Source organism: Desmodus rotundus, chromosome 8, assembly GCF_022682495.2.
Source record: "Desmodus rotundus isolate HL8 chromosome 8, HLdesRot8A.1, whole genome shotgun sequence".
NCBI classification, from domain to species: domain Eukaryota; kingdom Metazoa; phylum Chordata; class Mammalia; order Chiroptera; family Phyllostomidae; genus Desmodus; species Desmodus rotundus.
The window spans coordinates 113,978,167-113,997,247 of NC_071394.1; the positions used below are offsets into that span (position 1 = coordinate 113,978,167).

At 41.5% G+C, this 19,081-nt stretch overlaps 1 protein-coding gene across 1 annotated transcript in view; it reads left to right on the forward strand.

Annotated features, from left to right (window-relative positions):
* Nucleotides 1-4,644: 4,644 nt before the first annotated feature.
* Nucleotides 4,645-19,081, forward strand: part of LOC112309514 (ubiquitin-conjugating enzyme E2 E2) — a 257,222-nt gene continuing 242,785 nt past the window's right edge. Inside the window, exons 1-2 of the mRNA XM_053929637.1 lie at nt 4,645-4,867; nt 10,970-11,153. Of these exons, the coding sequence (XP_053785612.1) occupies nt 10,978-11,153 (176 nt within the window). The 5' untranslated portion in view covers nt 4,645-4,867; nt 10,970-10,977. The remainder of the gene's footprint in view (nt 4,868-10,969; nt 11,154-19,081) is intronic.

Below are 19,081 nucleotides of genomic sequence, written 5' to 3' on the forward strand. Positions count from 1 at the left end.
CCTTTCCATATGGCTGCTTACATTATTTTTAAAAATAATTTTTAATTGCCCTGGCTGCTGTGGCTCAGCTGGTGGAGCTTCATCCTGTAACCAAAGCTTGCGAGTTCCATTCCCGGTCAGGGCACATACCTGCATTGCAGGTTTGATTCCCAATCCCTGGTCTGGGTGCATGTGGGTGGCAACCAATTGATGCTTCTCTCTCTGTGGACATTTCTCTCCCTTGCTCTCTCTCTAAAAGCAATGAAAAAAATGTCCTCAGGTGAAGATTAAAAATTTTTTTGATTTGATTATTTTTTAAGAGGGAGAGAGAAAGGGAGAGTTGAGAATGAGAGAGAGAGAGAGAGAGAGAGATAGAAAGAGTGAAACATTGATTTGTTGTTCCACTTGTTGATGCATTCATTGGTTGATTCGTGTGTGTGCCCTGATTTTGGTGGGAGGTGGGGGATGAAGCTCCAACCAACTGAGCAACCAGCCCAGGGCTGGCTGCTCCCATTCTGAAGACTAGCTTTCCCCAGAGTAAGTGATGAGAGGGAGAGAGAACACAACCAAGATAGAAGCCCTAATGTCTTCTATAAACTAATTGCAGAAGTGTCCTACTATCACTTTCCAGCATTAAACCCACATTGGTATGTGTGGGAGGGGACTGCACAAGAGCATGAATGCCAGGGAGCAAGGATCACTGGGACCGTCCGAGAGACTGACTACCGTTGACTACCACACCTGGGCAGAGGCTACCGGTGAGAGGAGCAGTCAGAGTCTGTGTCTGCATCTTAATTTATGCAAATGGTGCCCTCTGATATTTGGCAGTGTGCGACCTATGCAGTGGTACCTAGCAGCCCAGGTACCAGTCTCTGACCAAGTGTTGGAAATCAGGGCATTTGTCTTCAGCACATTTGCACTCCCTGTTAAGAATTCATTTATTCGTTTATGCAGCAAACATTTGTGAAGCACCTGGTGCATGCCTCTGTGTTGGTAGGTAATGGGGAGTCTAGGGTCTGGGCTTTAACGTAGCTTCAATTTTCCCATATGGTTGTTGTCCTTCTTAAGTTTCCAAGACATTCAGAGTAACCACAGGGTGCCTACAGCCCTTTTCAAGCCAGGCTGTAAGCGAACGATTATTGTCTTTCATTCCCTTCTCTCAGGGTCCTAATCTTCAGCAAACTTAATCTAATGTGATATTTCCTTCAGGGGGTACAATCCAAATATTTAACAGTCCCTGATCTTTGGGTGTCTAACCAGAATAAAAGCTGCCTGAACAAGCAGTATAATGTGTTTTGCTGAAAGCCAGCCCAGTTATCCCTAGAGAAGGCTTTTCTATTGCCCTTCCAGTCAAACTTAAAAAACTGATTGTGATTCTACCCACTCATGAAATTGGCAGCAACAAAGTTATAAGAAAGGCTCCCCTACCCACACAAAAAAAATTCCCATTTGTCAATTTTAGGGGGAAAAGTGTGGGCTCTAAAGGAAAGCTCAGAAATAAGTGTAGGAAAGGAGAGTGAGTTCATGATGATGGATTGACGGACCAGAGCAGGAAATAGGAGGAAGGTGAGTTGCTTATTTTGGAGATTAAGTTTGAGTCTCAGGGGAGAGGAACTGAGAAAATCAAGGGAAATCTATGTTTGTAACATGGGTCTCATGCTAACGTGTCCCGAAGTTCACAGACTCCCAGGTCAAACTGCTGGTTTCAAATCCCAGCTCTGCAGTTGACTAGCTGTGTGTCTGAGGGCAAGTGACTTCATCTCTGCACTTCAGGGTTCTCATCAGTACAGCAGGGTTGACTGAAACCAACCTTCTGGGGTGTTTGTGAGTTAGTATATGGAAAGTGCTAGAACTTAGTCTAGTGTGAATTAAAAACACAGTAAATGCTAACTACTAATAGTGAAGAAATGAGAACAATGTCTATTATGCCATCAACTGAAAGAGGTCAATTTCATTCACTCAACCACTATTAACTAAATATATGCATAGCAATGCACCCCAGCTGAAAAAGTCCTTGTTCTCAAGGTACTTACTTACACAGGGAGAAGGGAAAGAGGAAAAAGTGTGGGTGGGGTGGGGTGGGGTTGGGGGGAGATAATTAAAATAAATAAGTAAGAGATATAGTATGTCAGACTTATTGTGATGATCGTGAAGAAAAATAAACCAGAGGAGGGGGGAGATAGGAAGTGTTGGGGGGAGGGGTAAGAAGGAAGAATGTTCCAGAGATAGAAAATTGTAAGTCAGAAGTCTTGAGGCTGAGAAATGTTTGGTGTGTTCCATAACAGCAAGGAGGCTGGTGTAGCTAAAGGGCCATGAGGCTGGGGTGAGTTACAGCTGTGAGGTCAGAGGAGTCCCAGTTGGGGGCAGCAGGCAGATCATGCAGGGCCATGTAGCCATTATCAGAACGTCGGCTGTTGCTCCAGGATGGGAAGCCACCGGAGGTCCTACAGAGAGACCTGTCTTTTACAAGATCATTCAGACTGTTCTGTGCGGGGATGGAGTGAGTGGGGTGGGGGTGGGGAGTGGGTAGGGGGAGAAATAACATCAGGTAGGAAACCATTGAGAGATGATGGTGGCTTAGACCAGGTTATTAGCTGTGGGGAGGGAGGGAGGAGGAAGTGGATACTTTCAGGGTATATTTCTGAAGGCAGAGTCGACAGAAATTGCCCAGCAGTTGTACGTCATGTGTAAAACAAAGAGAAGGGGCAAGGATGGGGAAGCTCTGAGAGGACAGGGATTTTCCTCTTTTATTCAATGCAATGTCTCAACCTCTAGACAGTGTCTGGTACTCAATAAATATTCCTTGAATCAGTGAAAAGGGTAACTCTGATTTGTATTGTGCACTTCTTAAACTCAGTAAATGGTATATAGCAGTTAAAACATCTACAGATAAATGAAGTACTGTAGCAACCACAGTTTCGGCATTTAAGCAGTGAAACTCCTTCCAATCCCTTCATGAAATTGGAAGTTGGCATTGCTGCATTCTTGGCCCCAAGCGGCCAATGACCAGGACTAAAAAACAACTTTGATACTTTCTGTAACAGAAGAGTACTTCCTTATAAAATATTCATTGTAAAGGAACAAAAACCAACGGATATACACATTAGGGTATATATAAGAGCAGTTTATGTGAAGAAAAGCATAGAGACCTAGGAAATTGGGATTCTGTCATTTATCCTTACCGAACAGTTGCAAAACATACTGAAACATAATTAGTAAAATGAAAACATTGATACACAAAGCTTTCAAGAGGTAAAGTAAATCATGCACACATTATAGGCTGTGTATGAAATTCTCTATTCTGGTCATATCTGAAATAGTAAAATGCAAACCTGGTGCATTATGTCATATTTTCCAACTAATATATTGTACCATGTGAGAGGTATATACTAATTTCTAATCCTCCAATACATATTTTAGAGTTTAAGGGTAATGGGTCCTGTCCACATCCTTGAGTGACATAGAAATGATGCACAAGAACGTGCCTACTTTTTGCTCAATGTTGATTTACGGAGGCTGGAAGCCAATAACTGTTTTTGGCAATTTTCAGGAATATTGTAAATAGTAAATTCTTGAAGAATGCATTTGATAAAAGGATTTTCAGTTCTAGACATACACATGGATCTTCACTTGCTCCTGTCCCCTGGGATGTCACCGCACTGATTTCTCTGGGCTCCTTGTGTTGCAGTGGACTCTGGGGCTATCTTCAGCCCTATCTGGGAAGTATACTGTCCTCACATACAGTGACAGCTCCTTCTTTATAGGTAGGGTTTGGTAGCAACAATAGCTGACAGTCAGTTGGTAAAAGGGACTGGAGTCGGGGAAATTTTTGTGGGAGCGAGTTTGCAATATAGGCGTAGTTTTTCATTATTTTTCTAATGGTTATGCGCGAGTGAAAATAATAGGGTAAGCTCAGTTTCCTGTGGTCACCCACAGAACCGCTACTGTTCCCATACCCTTCAAATGGGCATGAAGGCAGCTTTCCTTTCGCTCGGATGGTGATGCTTTCCCACCCCTCCCCCCATACCCTAGAGCTCAATGGACCCCAGCTCCGGCTACTGTTGGACAGTCTGCGCCAGGCCGAGCCAAAAGGCAGAAGGACCTTCGTGTTACAGTGGAAGGTGAAGAATGTGGCTTAGCTTGGGCCAACTTTCCAGGCCAACGCGAAGTTTTCCCATCTTGGGTGCATGTGGGCACCACGCGTCCGAGTTTGTTTCGTGTGTCAACACGGTCAGTCCCAGTAGCCACTTTGCGAAGGCTCTGAGGCAAGTGTGAGGCCAAGGGCTGCAGTGGATGGGGGTAAAACGCCGGCCCCTGCTAGGTGTGAGAGCAACTCCCACCCCCAGCCAGCATGTCCCTTTAATGCGCGTGCCCGTCAAGGTCCCCGCGTCCCCTCCCTCAAGCCGCCCCGTCAACCTCTGTTTCCCCCACTTCTCCCGGTCTCTGTCTTTCCTTTAATGTGGGACACCCCTCACCCTCCCCGCCCCTCGCGCACCCCAGCCGCTGCCTGCTCTCGGGACTCAGCTGTCACTTTACTTTTCCACGCCACCTCCCCCACCCCCTCCCCGCTTGGCCCGCCGGGCTGCCCGCCCGAGCGCGCGCCCGCCCCCGCCCCCTTTCGGCGGCGCGCAGGGAGGAGGAGGGGCGGGGCGGAGGCGCGCCGCGGCACAGCCGACGTGGGGCTCGCGCTCTCGCGGTCTCTCCCGGGCTGGCGCGGGGACACGCGCACTGGCGGGCGCGCGCGCGGACGGCCGGGCGGCGGCAGTGGCTCACACGGAGGCGGTGGCTTCACTTTCCAGGACTCAGGGGCGTCCACAACAGCAGCTGCGGGCAGCAGCTTTGGGAGCCGGAGCTGGAACGGCTGGGGGCAGCGGCAGCGGCACCGAGGGTGAGTCCGGGCCGGCAAGCGAGCACGGCAGGGACAGGCGTGGCCGGGCGGTCCGATGCGTGGTGCGTGGTCCGGCTTTCGGTGACTAGACGGTCTGCGGGGACACCCAGTACTTGGGGCCTCCCCTGTCTTCCTCCTTCCACCCCCGCCTCTGCAGCCCTCTCTCCTAGCGCTTGGGCGGGAGCCCCACGACCTGCAGGGACACCCCTCCTTCAGGTATTCTCCCCAGCTGCGTTGTTGCCCCCCACCCTGCCCTCGGGCGTCCTCTCTCGCAGGCGACCCCCCCCCCCCTTATACCTCCCTTCCACGTCGCAGGTCTCTGCTTACACCGCTGGTGCCCTAGTTCCTTCCCTCCAGGCTCCCCCGCGTGCCCCATTCCCTGTGCCCCCTCCCTCGAGCCTCCTGCCCCGGTTTCTCGCCCTTTCTACCCCTCCCCCCTCCTTTCCATCCACCCCCCTCCGCCTCTTCCCTCCCTGCCCGTCTTCCACCCCCTTCTGTTCTTAGTTCCCCATCCTTCGCCACCCTCCCAGCCCCTTCCCTCTCCTAGCCGCATCCTGGAACTAAGTCTTTGCAAAAGTACAGGATAAATGTCACGACGGAAAAGTGCCCGGCTTGATCTTTTGCTATTTTCCCTAATTGCATAATTGCTACACATGGTGTCTCTCCTGGCGAGTGCTGGGTCTGCCTCCCCCGCCACCTCCTCTGCACCCTTGTGGCCCGCCGGGAGAAGACCTTGTGGGGTGTGTTTGTGTGTGCACTGGGGTGGAGTGTGTGTTGTATTGGTCTTTTGTGAAGCCTCGCGCTTGTCACACTTTGGAGCCGAAGCCCATTTTTTTTCTCCGGTCTCTTCTCTGCAGCCCCCACTGGCCTGGATGGAAACTGGATTCCCTCTGCGCCCCCCACCCCCAACTTCTCCCCCTCTCTTCCCTCATAATGTTTTGATCCCTTTGCCCTTTACCATTTCTAATGAAGATAAAGCATAGCTTCTTGTGGCTTTTTCCCCCCTTACGACCAACCAGAAATGTCCAATCCATCTTCTCTTAAGGAAATTAAGGCCGCTTTAGAAAGACATCATCCTGTGCTGGGTGGCTGGTTAGACCTATTTGCATATTTTCAAGAGTCATCGTTTTGTATTGTGTATACTTGAGAATCTGCTCAAATATTTTTTATCTAGAAGTCCAAAAGGAAGGGCTACGATTTACCTTTAGATCATCCAGCGCTTTAGAAACACTTTAAGCTCTTAGTTTTTTTTTTTTTTAATCCCTGATTCTTTAAAAAGTATGTTTTTGAATATGTGTTAATTCACTCTGGACCTCGCAATCTAAATATTTGTGTTCACTCAGACAGTTTGGATGCGCCCTGGTATATGGGCAGATGCCCGTGATGGAGGGTTTTCATAGAATGTCATACCCTAGTCCATCTTCCCCAGCACATGGCACCTTTCTCAAAAATCAGGTGCTCCACAGTTACTTCCTATGTAAATATTTTTACACTTCAGTGAAAAGCTGGATATTGCTAGATGTTGTGCATATAATATAAATTATTTAGAAAAGTTCAGAAACATGAGTAGGAAGACAAATAGAGGGATATCAAATCACAGAATTCAGCGTTTTCCTGTAAAGCTCCAATGAACACTTGTTTTTGCAGTTTTTTACCTTGAGATACAATTATAAAGCTTATCTGGACAGTAATCCAGATTTATGGAGTGAATGTAGCTGCTTTTATGTTATCACTAATATTTCTAATCAACTTATTTCATTTTTATGGAGCATGTGAGTTTCATTCACTATATGTTGCTAATTTCCAGGATTGTAATTCCAACATAAAGTACATATCTAATTCAAGTTTAGGTAATTTGTTTGTTGAAGAATGAACAATATCTAAACTCTTAATTTAACATATGTTTGAAGAAGGTCTCCCTTACTATTTTATGTTTAGAAGCCAATGTCTACATTGAAGCCAAAGTAATAATTTAAATTTAACTATCTTAATATCTTTGAAACTATCGTTGATGAGTAGCTCTGCTTATAATGCTGGAATTTAAATTTATCTTCCCTCTAGGTTAGATGATTGGATCAAATTATTGAGGATTAATCTTAAAGATAATTTGTAAATGATGCTTTAGAAGGTAACATTTAAAGAGTTAACTTGAATTTTTATTTGTACTTTAGAAAAACACCAACTTTATAGTTAGAACTATTTTTTCTTCATAAAAATTAGTTGCCATTTGAGTGGTACAATTTTTTTTCCCACACTCCAAATGTAAGGCAGATTTCTGCTGGTTTTGTCATCCAGCAGAAATTTGCCTTACTCTTGATATTTGAAGAAGATATGAAAACTTTGAGAAAGTTTCTTCAGTGGTTATTAGTGACCTCAGATGAATTTATTGGATTAGCCAAAAAGTTCATTTAGTTTTCTGTAGGATGGCTCTAGCAGTGCTTGGTTGTATTTAACTTCATTCGATTTTGTTAGAATGTATTGGGATAGTTGTTATATTAGCGTGCATTTTTAAAAAAAACATCAAAATTGGTGAATTTTTGTGCAGCTATTTTAATATTGAAGGTGGAAGAAGATAACGCAACATTTTTGGTGGGTAATGCTTTGTTATTTCAGAAAAGGTAAAAACGCAACTGAAACACACACAAAAAAGATTTGTGTATTGTATGGAGATCGAACGTGTCAAAAGTGGTTTGCAAAGTTTCTTGGTACTGTTGACATGTTGGCCAAATAATTCCTTGCTGTGGGGCTGTCTTATGCATTGGAAGATGTTTAGCAGCACCCCTGGTCTCGACCCACTAGACACCAATAGCAGGAGATAGCTGACATACTCAAAATATCCAAATCAATAAAGTTTTTGCTGAAAATGAAAACCGTGTCTTTTATTTTATGGAAAAAACTAAACAGACTCTTTGGCCAAACCAATACCATCCCTGTGTTAAGATTTGGTTGAACTAAAACATCTTAGGTCAAAAGTGGAAGTAATTTTTTTCTTTATTGTGAAACCATAGACATTATGCATCTATTTGGGTATTTTAATTAGTATTTTTAATAGTTCTCTAGTGACACTAATTTTAGTCCCCAGCTATTCTGGAGCAGTTTACGAAATTTGGGTTTCTCTTTATAGCTCAGGTTAATCATATCACCGAATAGGCTTTTAAGTAATTGTGTACTCATGGCATTGTTAGATAGTATGCAAATTCACATAAATAAGAATATTAAGAAGAATGTGTAGCTTTATAAATAATGAAATATACAACTAAAACTATAGACATAGTTTATTAAACTGAAGCTCCGAACTTTTGTAAAAAATAATTTATTTCATTTAGGTTTCCACGTATTTATCATGTAATGGATTGCTTCTGGTTTAAGGTATATAGTATGATTTCTCACTCAGGTCACATTTCTCAAAATATCACCTGCAGCATTTTGTTATATCCCAGGCCTTTTCCCTGAGAGTTGTTCTCTTTCTCACTCCCATGCACATCTGCTCTCTCTGAACACTCTGCCTGTACACACAAGGTTTTTAATCTCTGATACATTTTAACTGAAAGACGTAAACGGAAAAAAAGTTAAGTCCAAGGATGAGAATTAAAATTAAATAAAAATGAAAAAAACAAGAAATATGTTCGGGCTGTTAGAGCTAGATGGGAAACATACTGATGGAAGATTTCCGGGTTCTATTAAGTGAGTTTAGTGCTCATAAAAGATGTGGCAGCTCTGGAGACTGATGCTCTCCGTTTACGGACTAGGTGGAAGAGCAGTCGGATTTCCCTGACAGTTTCAGAGCTGCCTGGGCAGACCTGTTTTTGTTTGGCTTGCCGGGAGGGAGCTGTTGGAGCTGAAGGGGTGTTGCTGGTGTGTTTGTGTGGTATCTCACTGAAAGCATTCAGTATTTTCTTCTGACTCTTTTACCTCTCTGTGCATCCTGAGTTTTCCATTCTCTTGCAGTGCTTTCTGGTTTATCTTACCATAAAAGTTTCAATTCATTAAATGTCTGTAATATGAAATCCCTTTGTTGAATCTTTGATGATGATGAATTTTTGTCGACTAACTATACTTTTGGACTAATAAAAAACAGTGCTTTGAGTTATCTTTCTTTATAGTTCTTGGTCATATCAAAAATAGTTTATTTCAAGTCCCAATTTTGTTTTGTAAGATTTTGCTTATTTTTAGAGAGGAGAAGGGAGGGAGAGAAACTCGCGCGCCCCCTACTGGGGATCTGGCCGGCAACCCAGGCATGTGCCCTAGACTGGGAGTTAAACCTGCGACCCTTTGGTTCACAGGACCTCATTCTATTCACTGAGCCACACCACCCAGGGCTCAAGTCCTAATTTGATTGAGAAATATGGTGCCTTTTTCGGAAGGAATTTGTTTCATTTATCTGCTGTTTTTAAAGGTGTATTGTATGGTGTTCATGTCACTCCTTATAGGTAGGTAGTTCAGTTTTTTTAAGGAGAGGTGCCTGAGAATGTAGCTACATTGTGCTCAGAGTGGTTTTTAAGTGAAAGTCACAGTGAGCGCAAGGCCCTTTAGAATCTAGACATGAGCTTTGTCAGTTTGGTTTTGGATTTGTTGGTACACTGTAAGCTAGTTGGATCTCTTTTTTTTTTTTTTTAAGATTTTATTTATTTACTTTTAGAGAGAGGGACCCATTAATGTGTGGTTGCTTCTTGCACGCCCTCTACTGGGGACCTGGCCTACAACCCAGGTATGTGCCCTGGTTGGGAGTCAAACCTGAAGGAAGCCCTTTAGTTCACAGTCCAGCACTCAGTCTGCCGAGCCAGCGCAAGCTGGTTGGATGTTAAGGGACGTATTCATAGTAATGAAATTCAGAAATTGATTATGATAGAATGACAGGTGAGAGCGGATACTCCTTTTCACTTAGTGCATTTTTTAAATGTCTGCTATCTAATTTATAATAGCTACCTATGGATCAAGGTATCGAGGACATTGAGTTGGTAACCAGCTGTTTGGGGAGCCTGCACTCAGAGCAAAGGGAATTTGAACGCCTTGAGAGCGATTTCATTCAGACTGTGGGCAAAAAACCCTTCAGTACCTCAATACAGTCTCCATCTCTTGTGAAACATGCTTGCTTGGTATTTTGCTGGATCAGTGCTGACACTGTCGTACAGTTGAGTTTTTATTTAGAACCATGCAGTCCTCTGTTCTGTTATCACAAAGGTTACTGAAAACAATCGATTAGTTGAGAGGATTTTTAACCTCAGCCCCGTCCCGAGCATGTGTTTATTGTATGTGGATCAGAAAGTATCCCTCATTTTTCTCTGCCTGTGTCTTTTACTAACCTGTTATCATTTAGCAAGCTGGCTTACCTACTGGATCAAGTTTCTCATGCATGTGGGACCAAGGGGACTACCCCAGACCCTAGTGGAGAGTAGGCCCTTTTTTTTTGTAATAGCTTTATTGATTGTAATTCACATACTGTAAAATTCACGCTTTTAAAATGTATAACTCAGTGGTTTATGGAATATGTACATTTGTGCAACATCACCATTATTTAATTTCCAAACATTTTCACCTATTTTGGTGACACTTTGTACCTATTAGCAGTTCTTCCCCTTACTTCCTTACTCTTAGCCCCGGTAACCACTTACTGCCTTTTCTGTCTCTGTGGATCTGCCTATTCTGGCTATTCATATAGGTGGGATCATGCAGTTTATGGTTCTTTGTGCCTAGCTTCTTTAGCTTAGCATAATGCTTTCAGAGTTCATCTGTGTTGCATCATGTAGATACTTTATTCTTTTATGTGGCTGAGGAGTATTTATTTGTGTGGATGGACCATATTTGGTTTATTCATTCATCAGGTAGTAGATACTGGAGTTGTTTCCTCTTTTTTGGCTCTGTGAATAATGTTGCTGGGAACATTTTGTGTATGTATTTTATATGTTTTCATTTCTCTTCTTAGTACATTTGAATGTATGAAAGAAAAGTTTTGTTAATTCCCAAAGCGGTTTTGTAAATGACCAACTTCTTTTATATGAGCTTTACTTGCTCTACTTTGAGGTTCATTTCCTGTGCATTTTCGAGGTGCCGTGTTATAGTCCTCCCACAACTGAATAAATGCATTTTGCTTCCTTAAACCAGGGTCTAAAATGTCCACTGAGGCACAGAGAGTTGACGACAGTCCAAGCACTAGTGGAGGGAGCTCGGATGGAGACCAGCGTGAGAGTGTTCAGCAAGAACCAGAAAGAGAACAAGTCCAGCCCAAGAAGAAGGAGGGGAAAATATCCAGCAAAACAGCTGCTAAACTGTCAACTAGTGCTAAAAGGTACCTTAGTTATTATAATCTTTTTATTTTCAGGATTAGTTTATTGTCTTAAGGTCTGTCTTTCTGTTGCATTTAATCATTTGGGGGGAGGATGTGGACCGTGAAGTTCACGGGTTTTTCCTTCTTCAAGATTATTTCTTTTAGCCTTGGCTGGTGTGGCTCAGTGATTGAGCTTGGACCTGCGAACCAAAGGGTCGCCGGTTTGATTCCCAGTCAGGGCACATGCCTGGGTTGTGGGCCAAGACCCTCCACCCTGGGTTGGGGACGCACGAGAGACAACCACACATTGATGTTTCTCTCCTTCTCTTTCTCCCTTCCTTTCCCTCTCAAAAAATAAAAAAATATATTTTTTTAAAAAGGATTCTTTTACATAGTTGTAATTGTAGGCAATGTGAACTTTTTGGTATTTAAAGTCAGTTAAACAGCATGGCAAAGTAATAAAATATATATCCATAGTGGGTATGTGTGTGTTTATATAGGTGAGCATAAACAGGAAAATGCATGTAAAAGTGTGATGGTTTGATTTATGCTTACTTGACCATAAATATTTTATTCTGTTCTGTAATACAGAATAGAGAGTAGGAATCTATTAAAATAGTTACTTAATGTTAGTATATTTTCTGTTTATCTGTTAGTAAAGTAAGAACTGCCAGAGTTCACAAAAACTGTGTCTTGGTTTTATTATGTTAGGCAGTGGGTCAGTCTTGATACAGATTTTCTTTTTCTCTAGAAAATAGATATCTCTGGAAGATGTGTGCGTGATTCTCTATTGCTCCATCAGTTGCTTATGATCATTGGCATGTCATTGGACTCAGCAGAGGGAATTTGCTTTAATATTGCTACATTATCGAATATCTCTTGGAAAATAGTTTAAAAGAAAATTAAAGTTAGTGGAGACCTGATCCTGTGATTTAATATTCTTCTTTTATTTTAATACCTTTTTATATCCAGTAGAAAGTATAAATAAAAGCATTCTGTAAATTTTAGGTGTGCGGATTGTCTGGATGCTTAGCAATAGCCTTCGAGTTTATTGGGGAGTAGCGGGGGGTCCAGCCTGCGGCCCAGGATGGCTGTGAATGCGTCCCAACACAAAATTGGAAATTTACTTAAAACATTATGAGATTTGTTTGTGATTATGTGTTACAATGTATTTAATGTATGGCCCAAGACAACTCTTCTTCTTCCACTGTATTTAATGTCTGGCCCAGAGATGCTAAAAGGTTGGACACCCCTGGAACTTCTTTCTCAAAGATCAAAAACCATTATGGTCTAGTAGACCTTGTTTTCTTCTGGCCTAGTCAGTCCTCAGGATAGGGAAGAGCCTTCTCAGGCCCCCTGGGGGGACATGACTCATTAGGGAGAGATGTTGGAATGAAGATGCGTGGTCAGCAATGCATTCCCAGGGACAGAGGTAGTCAGTTTCCCCTTTCCAGAGCAGTGTTGCTAATTCCTGACCTCTGTAGAAGGAATTGTGTGAAAATCAGCCTTGCACTTTAAACCTGTAAACCTCTTGCTAGTGCTGGGGAAAGGGTTCAGTTTGTTTTTGCTATCACATTGCAAGTTCAGAGAGCTTCAACGTGACCACAACACAAAATGATCTGCTGGTGGGAAATCGGGAGTTAGAATTAGGATGGATTAGAAAGATGGTTATGGAGATAATATGACATTTAGGTGAAAGAAAGGAGTTTGGGGGTGGATGGGTAAGATATTCAAGTACAGAGTGGGGCCCAATGTAAAAGGAGAAACTCTAATTCAGTCTTCATCTGCTGACAGTGAGGGTTTTCACAGGGCCCCTTCAGCTTGTCCGAGTAGGGAGAGGATGGGCTAGCCGAGTGTGTGGCATGTAGGGTCTGGAGAGTGCTCCTGCCAGGTCTGCGCTCTGCTCGCCTGTGACTGCTAGTAGCAAAGACTCCTGTCTGTGTTTGTGAGGCCCTCCCTGCCTTTCCCTTGGCTGGCAGCACCACCATTAAATACCTCCAAATCATATTTCTTGGGTTATGTATCAAAGATCTGCTTATGAAAGAGAGTAAACTGTATAATGTGTGAAAGTGAAGATTACACAGATTTTTTCAGGTATTTACATGGGTCATCTTTTACTTCATTTCACTACAGTGTGTACAAAATGTAGGTTATATATTCAAACCTTGTCCCCTCCCTTTAAATAGGGAATAAATCCTAATTTTGAGACGGTGCGTGTGTGCTTCATTGTCACATAATAGAAATTGATATTGCACTGGTGAAAGTAGGAAGTATTTTTGTGAGTTGCCTCTTTGCTAAAGGATTCCTTCCATTGGCAAATTCATTCTTGTGAATCTGTGATTTTCAATTTGTGATTCGTGACCTTCCTCTAGGTTGTCTCTGGGTGATTTATCGGTGACAGTGACGTAGTCATTTACCATTTGTTTTAAATATAAAAAAGCTGCTTCACTGTTAATTTTTTAAGTAAAAAACAAAAAGTGTAATTCTTCCCCTGTCCCTCCCCTCAGTTTAGTTAATAGGGAAGTTATTATTGTTTTTTCTCCATCTCCGTTTAAGTCTAAGAACTGAAAAAGGAATTGGGACTCATGAGGGTAGGGCCCTGCGTATTCGTCATTCCCGTTGTGTTTACGGTGCTTGGTATATAGTAGAGTCACAAGGTTTATTTACTGGCTGCCTTAGACTTTTGAGTTTATTGTAGGGATTGAAACTTCCATGGGTGGTAGGATCTGGGTACTAACGTGTTCAGAAGATGAAAGTGAGAAGTCATTTCAAAAAAAATTCTAACATACTTTATTATCGATAATTGATTTTTATTCAGTTGAAAAGTCTTTTCCAATTAGTGTCATTTTATGGGGGATAGTTAAGCAGAGGCAGCGCAGGAACGTGGACTCTAGAGATAGGATCTCAGTTTGCGTCTAGGTTCTGGCAGTTCGTAGTACCCTTGTGATGGTAGACACATAATTTGACATTTCTGTGCCTCGGTTTCTTCTTCTGAAAAATGGACATAATAATAATACCATCTTCACAGGGCTTTTGTGAGGGCTGAATGTGATAAAGCGTGTGTGTAGCACATAGTAAGATGTCACACACACTGATGCTGTCATATATAGATTTTGTGCCAGTGAAAGTCTTTAATAACGTTTTTCAAGTCCATTTAATAAACTTTAGGCAAATGAAGTATATATTAACCTCTGAGGACATAATGCTATTGTTAAACTAGAAACACTCAGATGCTATAATTATATACATTCTCTAATAACTCTAAAGTACTTTGCACAGAAGCACTCAGTTGCATGAAATGTACTGTAATTGTAAAACTAATAATTTGGTGTAGAGCCCTGGTTGGTGTAGCTCAGTGGATTGAGTGCCAGCCTGAGAATCAAAGGGTCGCCGGTTTGATTCCCAGTCAGGGCACATGCCTGGGTTGCAGGCCAGGTCCCCAGAAGGGGGCATTTGAGAGGCAACCTATCATGTATCTCTCGCACATTGATGTTTCTTTCTTTCCCTTTTTTTCTCCCTCCCTTCCCCTCTCTCTAAGAATAAATAAGTAAAATCTTTAAAAAAAAGTAATGTGGTGTAGAAACATGCCTATATCACTCTTGTTACATTTGCAAGTGTGTAGTTGGAATATTTCTGCAGTGACAAATTTTGATGATATTAAATTGACTAATCAGTTCCATAAGACATCTGTTTGGAGCTCGTCGCCGAATTGTACTGCCTCTTTCACGTGTTGACACATCTGTAAATGTGAATTTTAAATCACATTTATTTCAAATTAACTTCTTTCAGAGTAGGCATTGTGAGTTTATTGGACACAATATAATACTGTTCTAGGAATGATATTTGGTTTTAGATTCTATTTAAATTTTAGTTAGGTTGAAAAGTGGATTCTAGTGTATTCCAATGTGAACTTTTATTATATGGGATGATCTAAGCTTGTTTTCCACATAAGAACGAAGGAGTATTCTTTTAGACAGTCTTTTGTAATGATGGTATTTTTTTATTCTAAATGTACCTTTAGAAACTCGTTAGTGTTTCTGAAATCAGGGTGCATCTTACAGTTGATGTGCACAATCATTTAATTGAGAGTGTCGTAGAAAATCAGCGTTCTTCTAGAATCACAGATACCTAGTCCAGTGGACCCATGAGCAGCATGGATTTGAACCGCCTGAGTCTGCTGATTTGTGGATTTTGTCATCAGTAAATACTGTACTGTTTTTGCTCCGCGGTTGGGAGGTGCACATGTGGAAGGCCAGCTGCATGCATTGATCTGTGCCTTTTGTATAGGGACTTGAGCATGCGTGGACTTTGGTATGTGAGAGGTGGTCCTGGAACCAATCCCCTGCAGATCCTGAGCGAGGGTAGTTAAGTTCTGGGGGAGTCAAAAGTTGTACGTGGATATTTAACAGTGAGGTGGTTGGTACCCCTAACCGCAGTGTTTGTTCAAAGGTCAGCTGTATATACACTACTTCCCTCTTATATGCGGTTTCTCTTTGTGCAGTCGCAGTTACCTGCGTTCGACCACAGTCCGAGAACACTACGTGGATAATTTCAGAAATAATTCAAAAATTTTAAGTTGCACACTGTTCTGAGTAGTATAATGAAGTCTCACTCCTATTGAGACATTGATCCTCCTTTTGTTCAGCGTGTGTGCTGTTCTGTGCGGTTGTGCACACCGCCTGCCCATTGGTCACTTAGCCATCTAGGTTATCAGGCCCACTATCCCTGGTATCGCAGTGCTTGTGCTCAAGCCACCTTTATTTTACTTAATGATGGCCCCAAAGTGCAAGAGTAGTGATGCTGGCAATTTGGATATGCCAAGGAGAAGCTATGAAGTGTTCCTTTAAGTGAAAAGGTGGGTGGTTCCAACTTGAGAAAAAAATCATGTGCTGAGGTTAAGGTCTGTGGTAAGAACTAATCTGCTACCTGTGAAATTGCCCAATTCATAAATTAAACTTTATCATAGATATGTATGTATAGGTAAAAACTTAGTATGTATAAAGTTCAGAACTGAGGTTTCAGGCATCCACTGGGGGTCATCCTCCGTGGGTGGACAATTGCAGGGGAGAGGTCTCCTGGGTCACCATTCAGAATTAAACTCTAGGCTTACTATTTGCAAAGACTGTTTTCTAGGTTAATTCAGAGGCTACCATGAGATGTAAAAAAATTCTAGGAAGTAGTTGCATGATGTTTTCTTCCTGAGAATAAGTTCATTTTGGAAGTTTTGACCATTGAATCCATTGGTTAGAACAGAGATTCTCTTAGGGCAATATCGAAAGTCATGTAGGTGGGATGAAGGGTTTTTTTTTTCTTTGTTTTTAAACTAACTGCCAAGAAAACACCTTTGTAAATCCCCATGTTCATATATTCATGTTCTACTTGGCCCTGAGCGACTTACTGAATTTTCTTTTCTTTTTTAAGATTTTATGTATTTATTTCTCGAGAGAGGGGAAGGGAGGGGAAAAAGAGAGGGAGAGAAACATCAGTGTGTTGCCTCTCCTACGCTCCCCAACTGGGGGCCGAACCCACGACCCAGGCATGTGTCCTGACCAGGAATCGAACCTGTGACCCGTCACTTTGCAGAACAGTGCCCAACCAACTGAGCCACACTGGTCAGGACAGTTGATTTTTTTTTAACCTAAAATATGTGTGTGTGTTTTAAACATGTCACTACATATATACTGCTTCATTTTTCTGAACTATTAATCTAACGTTGATGCTAAAATGAGTGCTTCATAACTGACTCTGTTTTGTATAATATCGCTACCATATTCTTCAGTTACATCTCAATGAATCACGATTGTTATCCGCCCCTCCTCCCCACCCTTTCTTTTTAGCAAATGACAGTCACCGGCAGTATTCTTGCCATTTCTGGAACAGTTAAGGTATTACGTGAAGCCTTAGACACTGAAATTTAGTCTGTATTTTGCTTCTGACTTATTCTAGAAACTTACATGCATTTGCCGAATTCTGTATATAATAACCATAGAAGTGGCACTGCCAGGCGGAAATTGGAAATTTAGGCAATTGTCTAGTTGATTTATGTCTAGAGAAATAATTTTGTCTTAAAAGTTCTGATAGGAGAGAGGTCTTTCTGTTTGTTTGATTTAGCAAGATAATGGTCTTCATCTTAGCAGCTTATAATAACTAGCCTTAGTTTCCTTATCTTTTAAATGGGGACTGATTAAACCAGTAATAGTTAGAGAATTCTGTGAGATTTATTTAATTTACTTTTAATAGTCACTCTTAAGTGTGAATTATTGATACTTCTTCATTTTTCCTCACCCTAAGGGACAGTGCCTGAAATAGCAACCTCCCTTACCCCACATGTCAAGACTGAGAAATGTAATATACACTATCATCACAGCTTCGGAGGTAGAAGCGAACTGCTGTCATTGAAAACGGCAGGACATCTTGCAACCGTTTAAATAGCAATTCTTAGTATAATCTTTTTTCTTTTTTGCCAAGAGAAATACAACCATTTTTAGGTATAATATAGTAACTCATTGTTCAGAGTTGTCAAGTTTATCAGTAAATTGCTTTTTGTATTGGATAATTACATTTGGAATTATAGAAGCTGGAGGGGTTCAAGTTCCATAATAGAATTCTATGGCAGAAAATTATGACATGTCAATTTTTAAACCAAAGGGGACAATGTAAGCATAAAGCAAGATGAGTTATTTGAAAAATCCCAAAGAAGTTCTTTTACGTTAAAAATAGTTTTCTTTGACATTTTAAGCATGCTCTTTTGAATGCCTGTTCTTTTGTTCCTGTTTAAAAACAATTTGTAAAAGTTATTCATGTTTTTGGTAACAAATTAAACGTGACAGAGACATTTTTAGTGGAAAGCAACTGTTTTGTCCAAACACCTTCCCTATCCCAATTTTATACCTTGAAGCAAACTCTCTAGCTGTCTCGGGGTTTAGTCCTTCGTTTAGTTTTGTGAGGAACTCTAAATAATATACTTACATCTGTCTGTTGAATTGTTAACATTAATATCTTTTGACTCCTTTCTATGAAATTTGAGGACGTAACTTATTTACCTGCTCTTTCTCTTCCTTCCTCCTAGTTAAAGGTAGTCAGTATTTCTTACTCCTTCAAATTTCAACAGTATTTCTTGTTCCCCTACTTTGTAAAATAGGGATATTAATACTTTTGCTCTTCCATCCATGTGCTCACACCCATCCTCCATCCACTTTTAGCTGGTTTCTTTCAGCTACACTTAATTTTACATCTTCAAGGTTAGTAACATTTACAGTGTATAGTACAACTGCAAACCATCTTCTGTGCTTTATCTATTGTAAAAGACCAATAAATTGTCTGAACATTTACAATAACTAAATATTCATCCTGCCAGACCAAACAGGATGTTAGGATTAGATTTCATACGAGTCCAATGTCATGATCTCTAGGCTACCCAATGAGTCATAGCATTTAGGGAAAATACATCAAATCTCTCTTTTTTCCCCTTAACATCTGTTACTTAAAATTATGTTTGATCTGTGATTTTTCTTACAGGGTGTTTTTGAATCTGGGATTTCTGCTTGTCTTTCTTTTTTTCCCCTCCTTTGAATAATGTATCTTTATTATCTAGGCACTCTGCAGTCTCCTTCATGGCCATCTCAACCTGTGTAAATTACATCACCACTTTGTCTTCCAGAAATACATGGAAATTTCTCATTCATTGGTGATCCCTCCTCACTTTACTGATGATTCTTTTTTGCACCAGTTGGGGTCCCAAAGGAGTGGGAGGCGAATGTGTGTGTGCGCGGTTTGCTGTCTTCACCCTGGACCTACACATTTAAGGGGCCTATTTTATACTTTTGTGTGATATCCATAAAGGATGTTCTCCTAGATCAGATGTTTGAGACTTTTCTCATTTAATTGTGGGCAGTATATGCTTTATATGCATGTGAACACATCATAGAATCCATATTGGGAGGAAATCA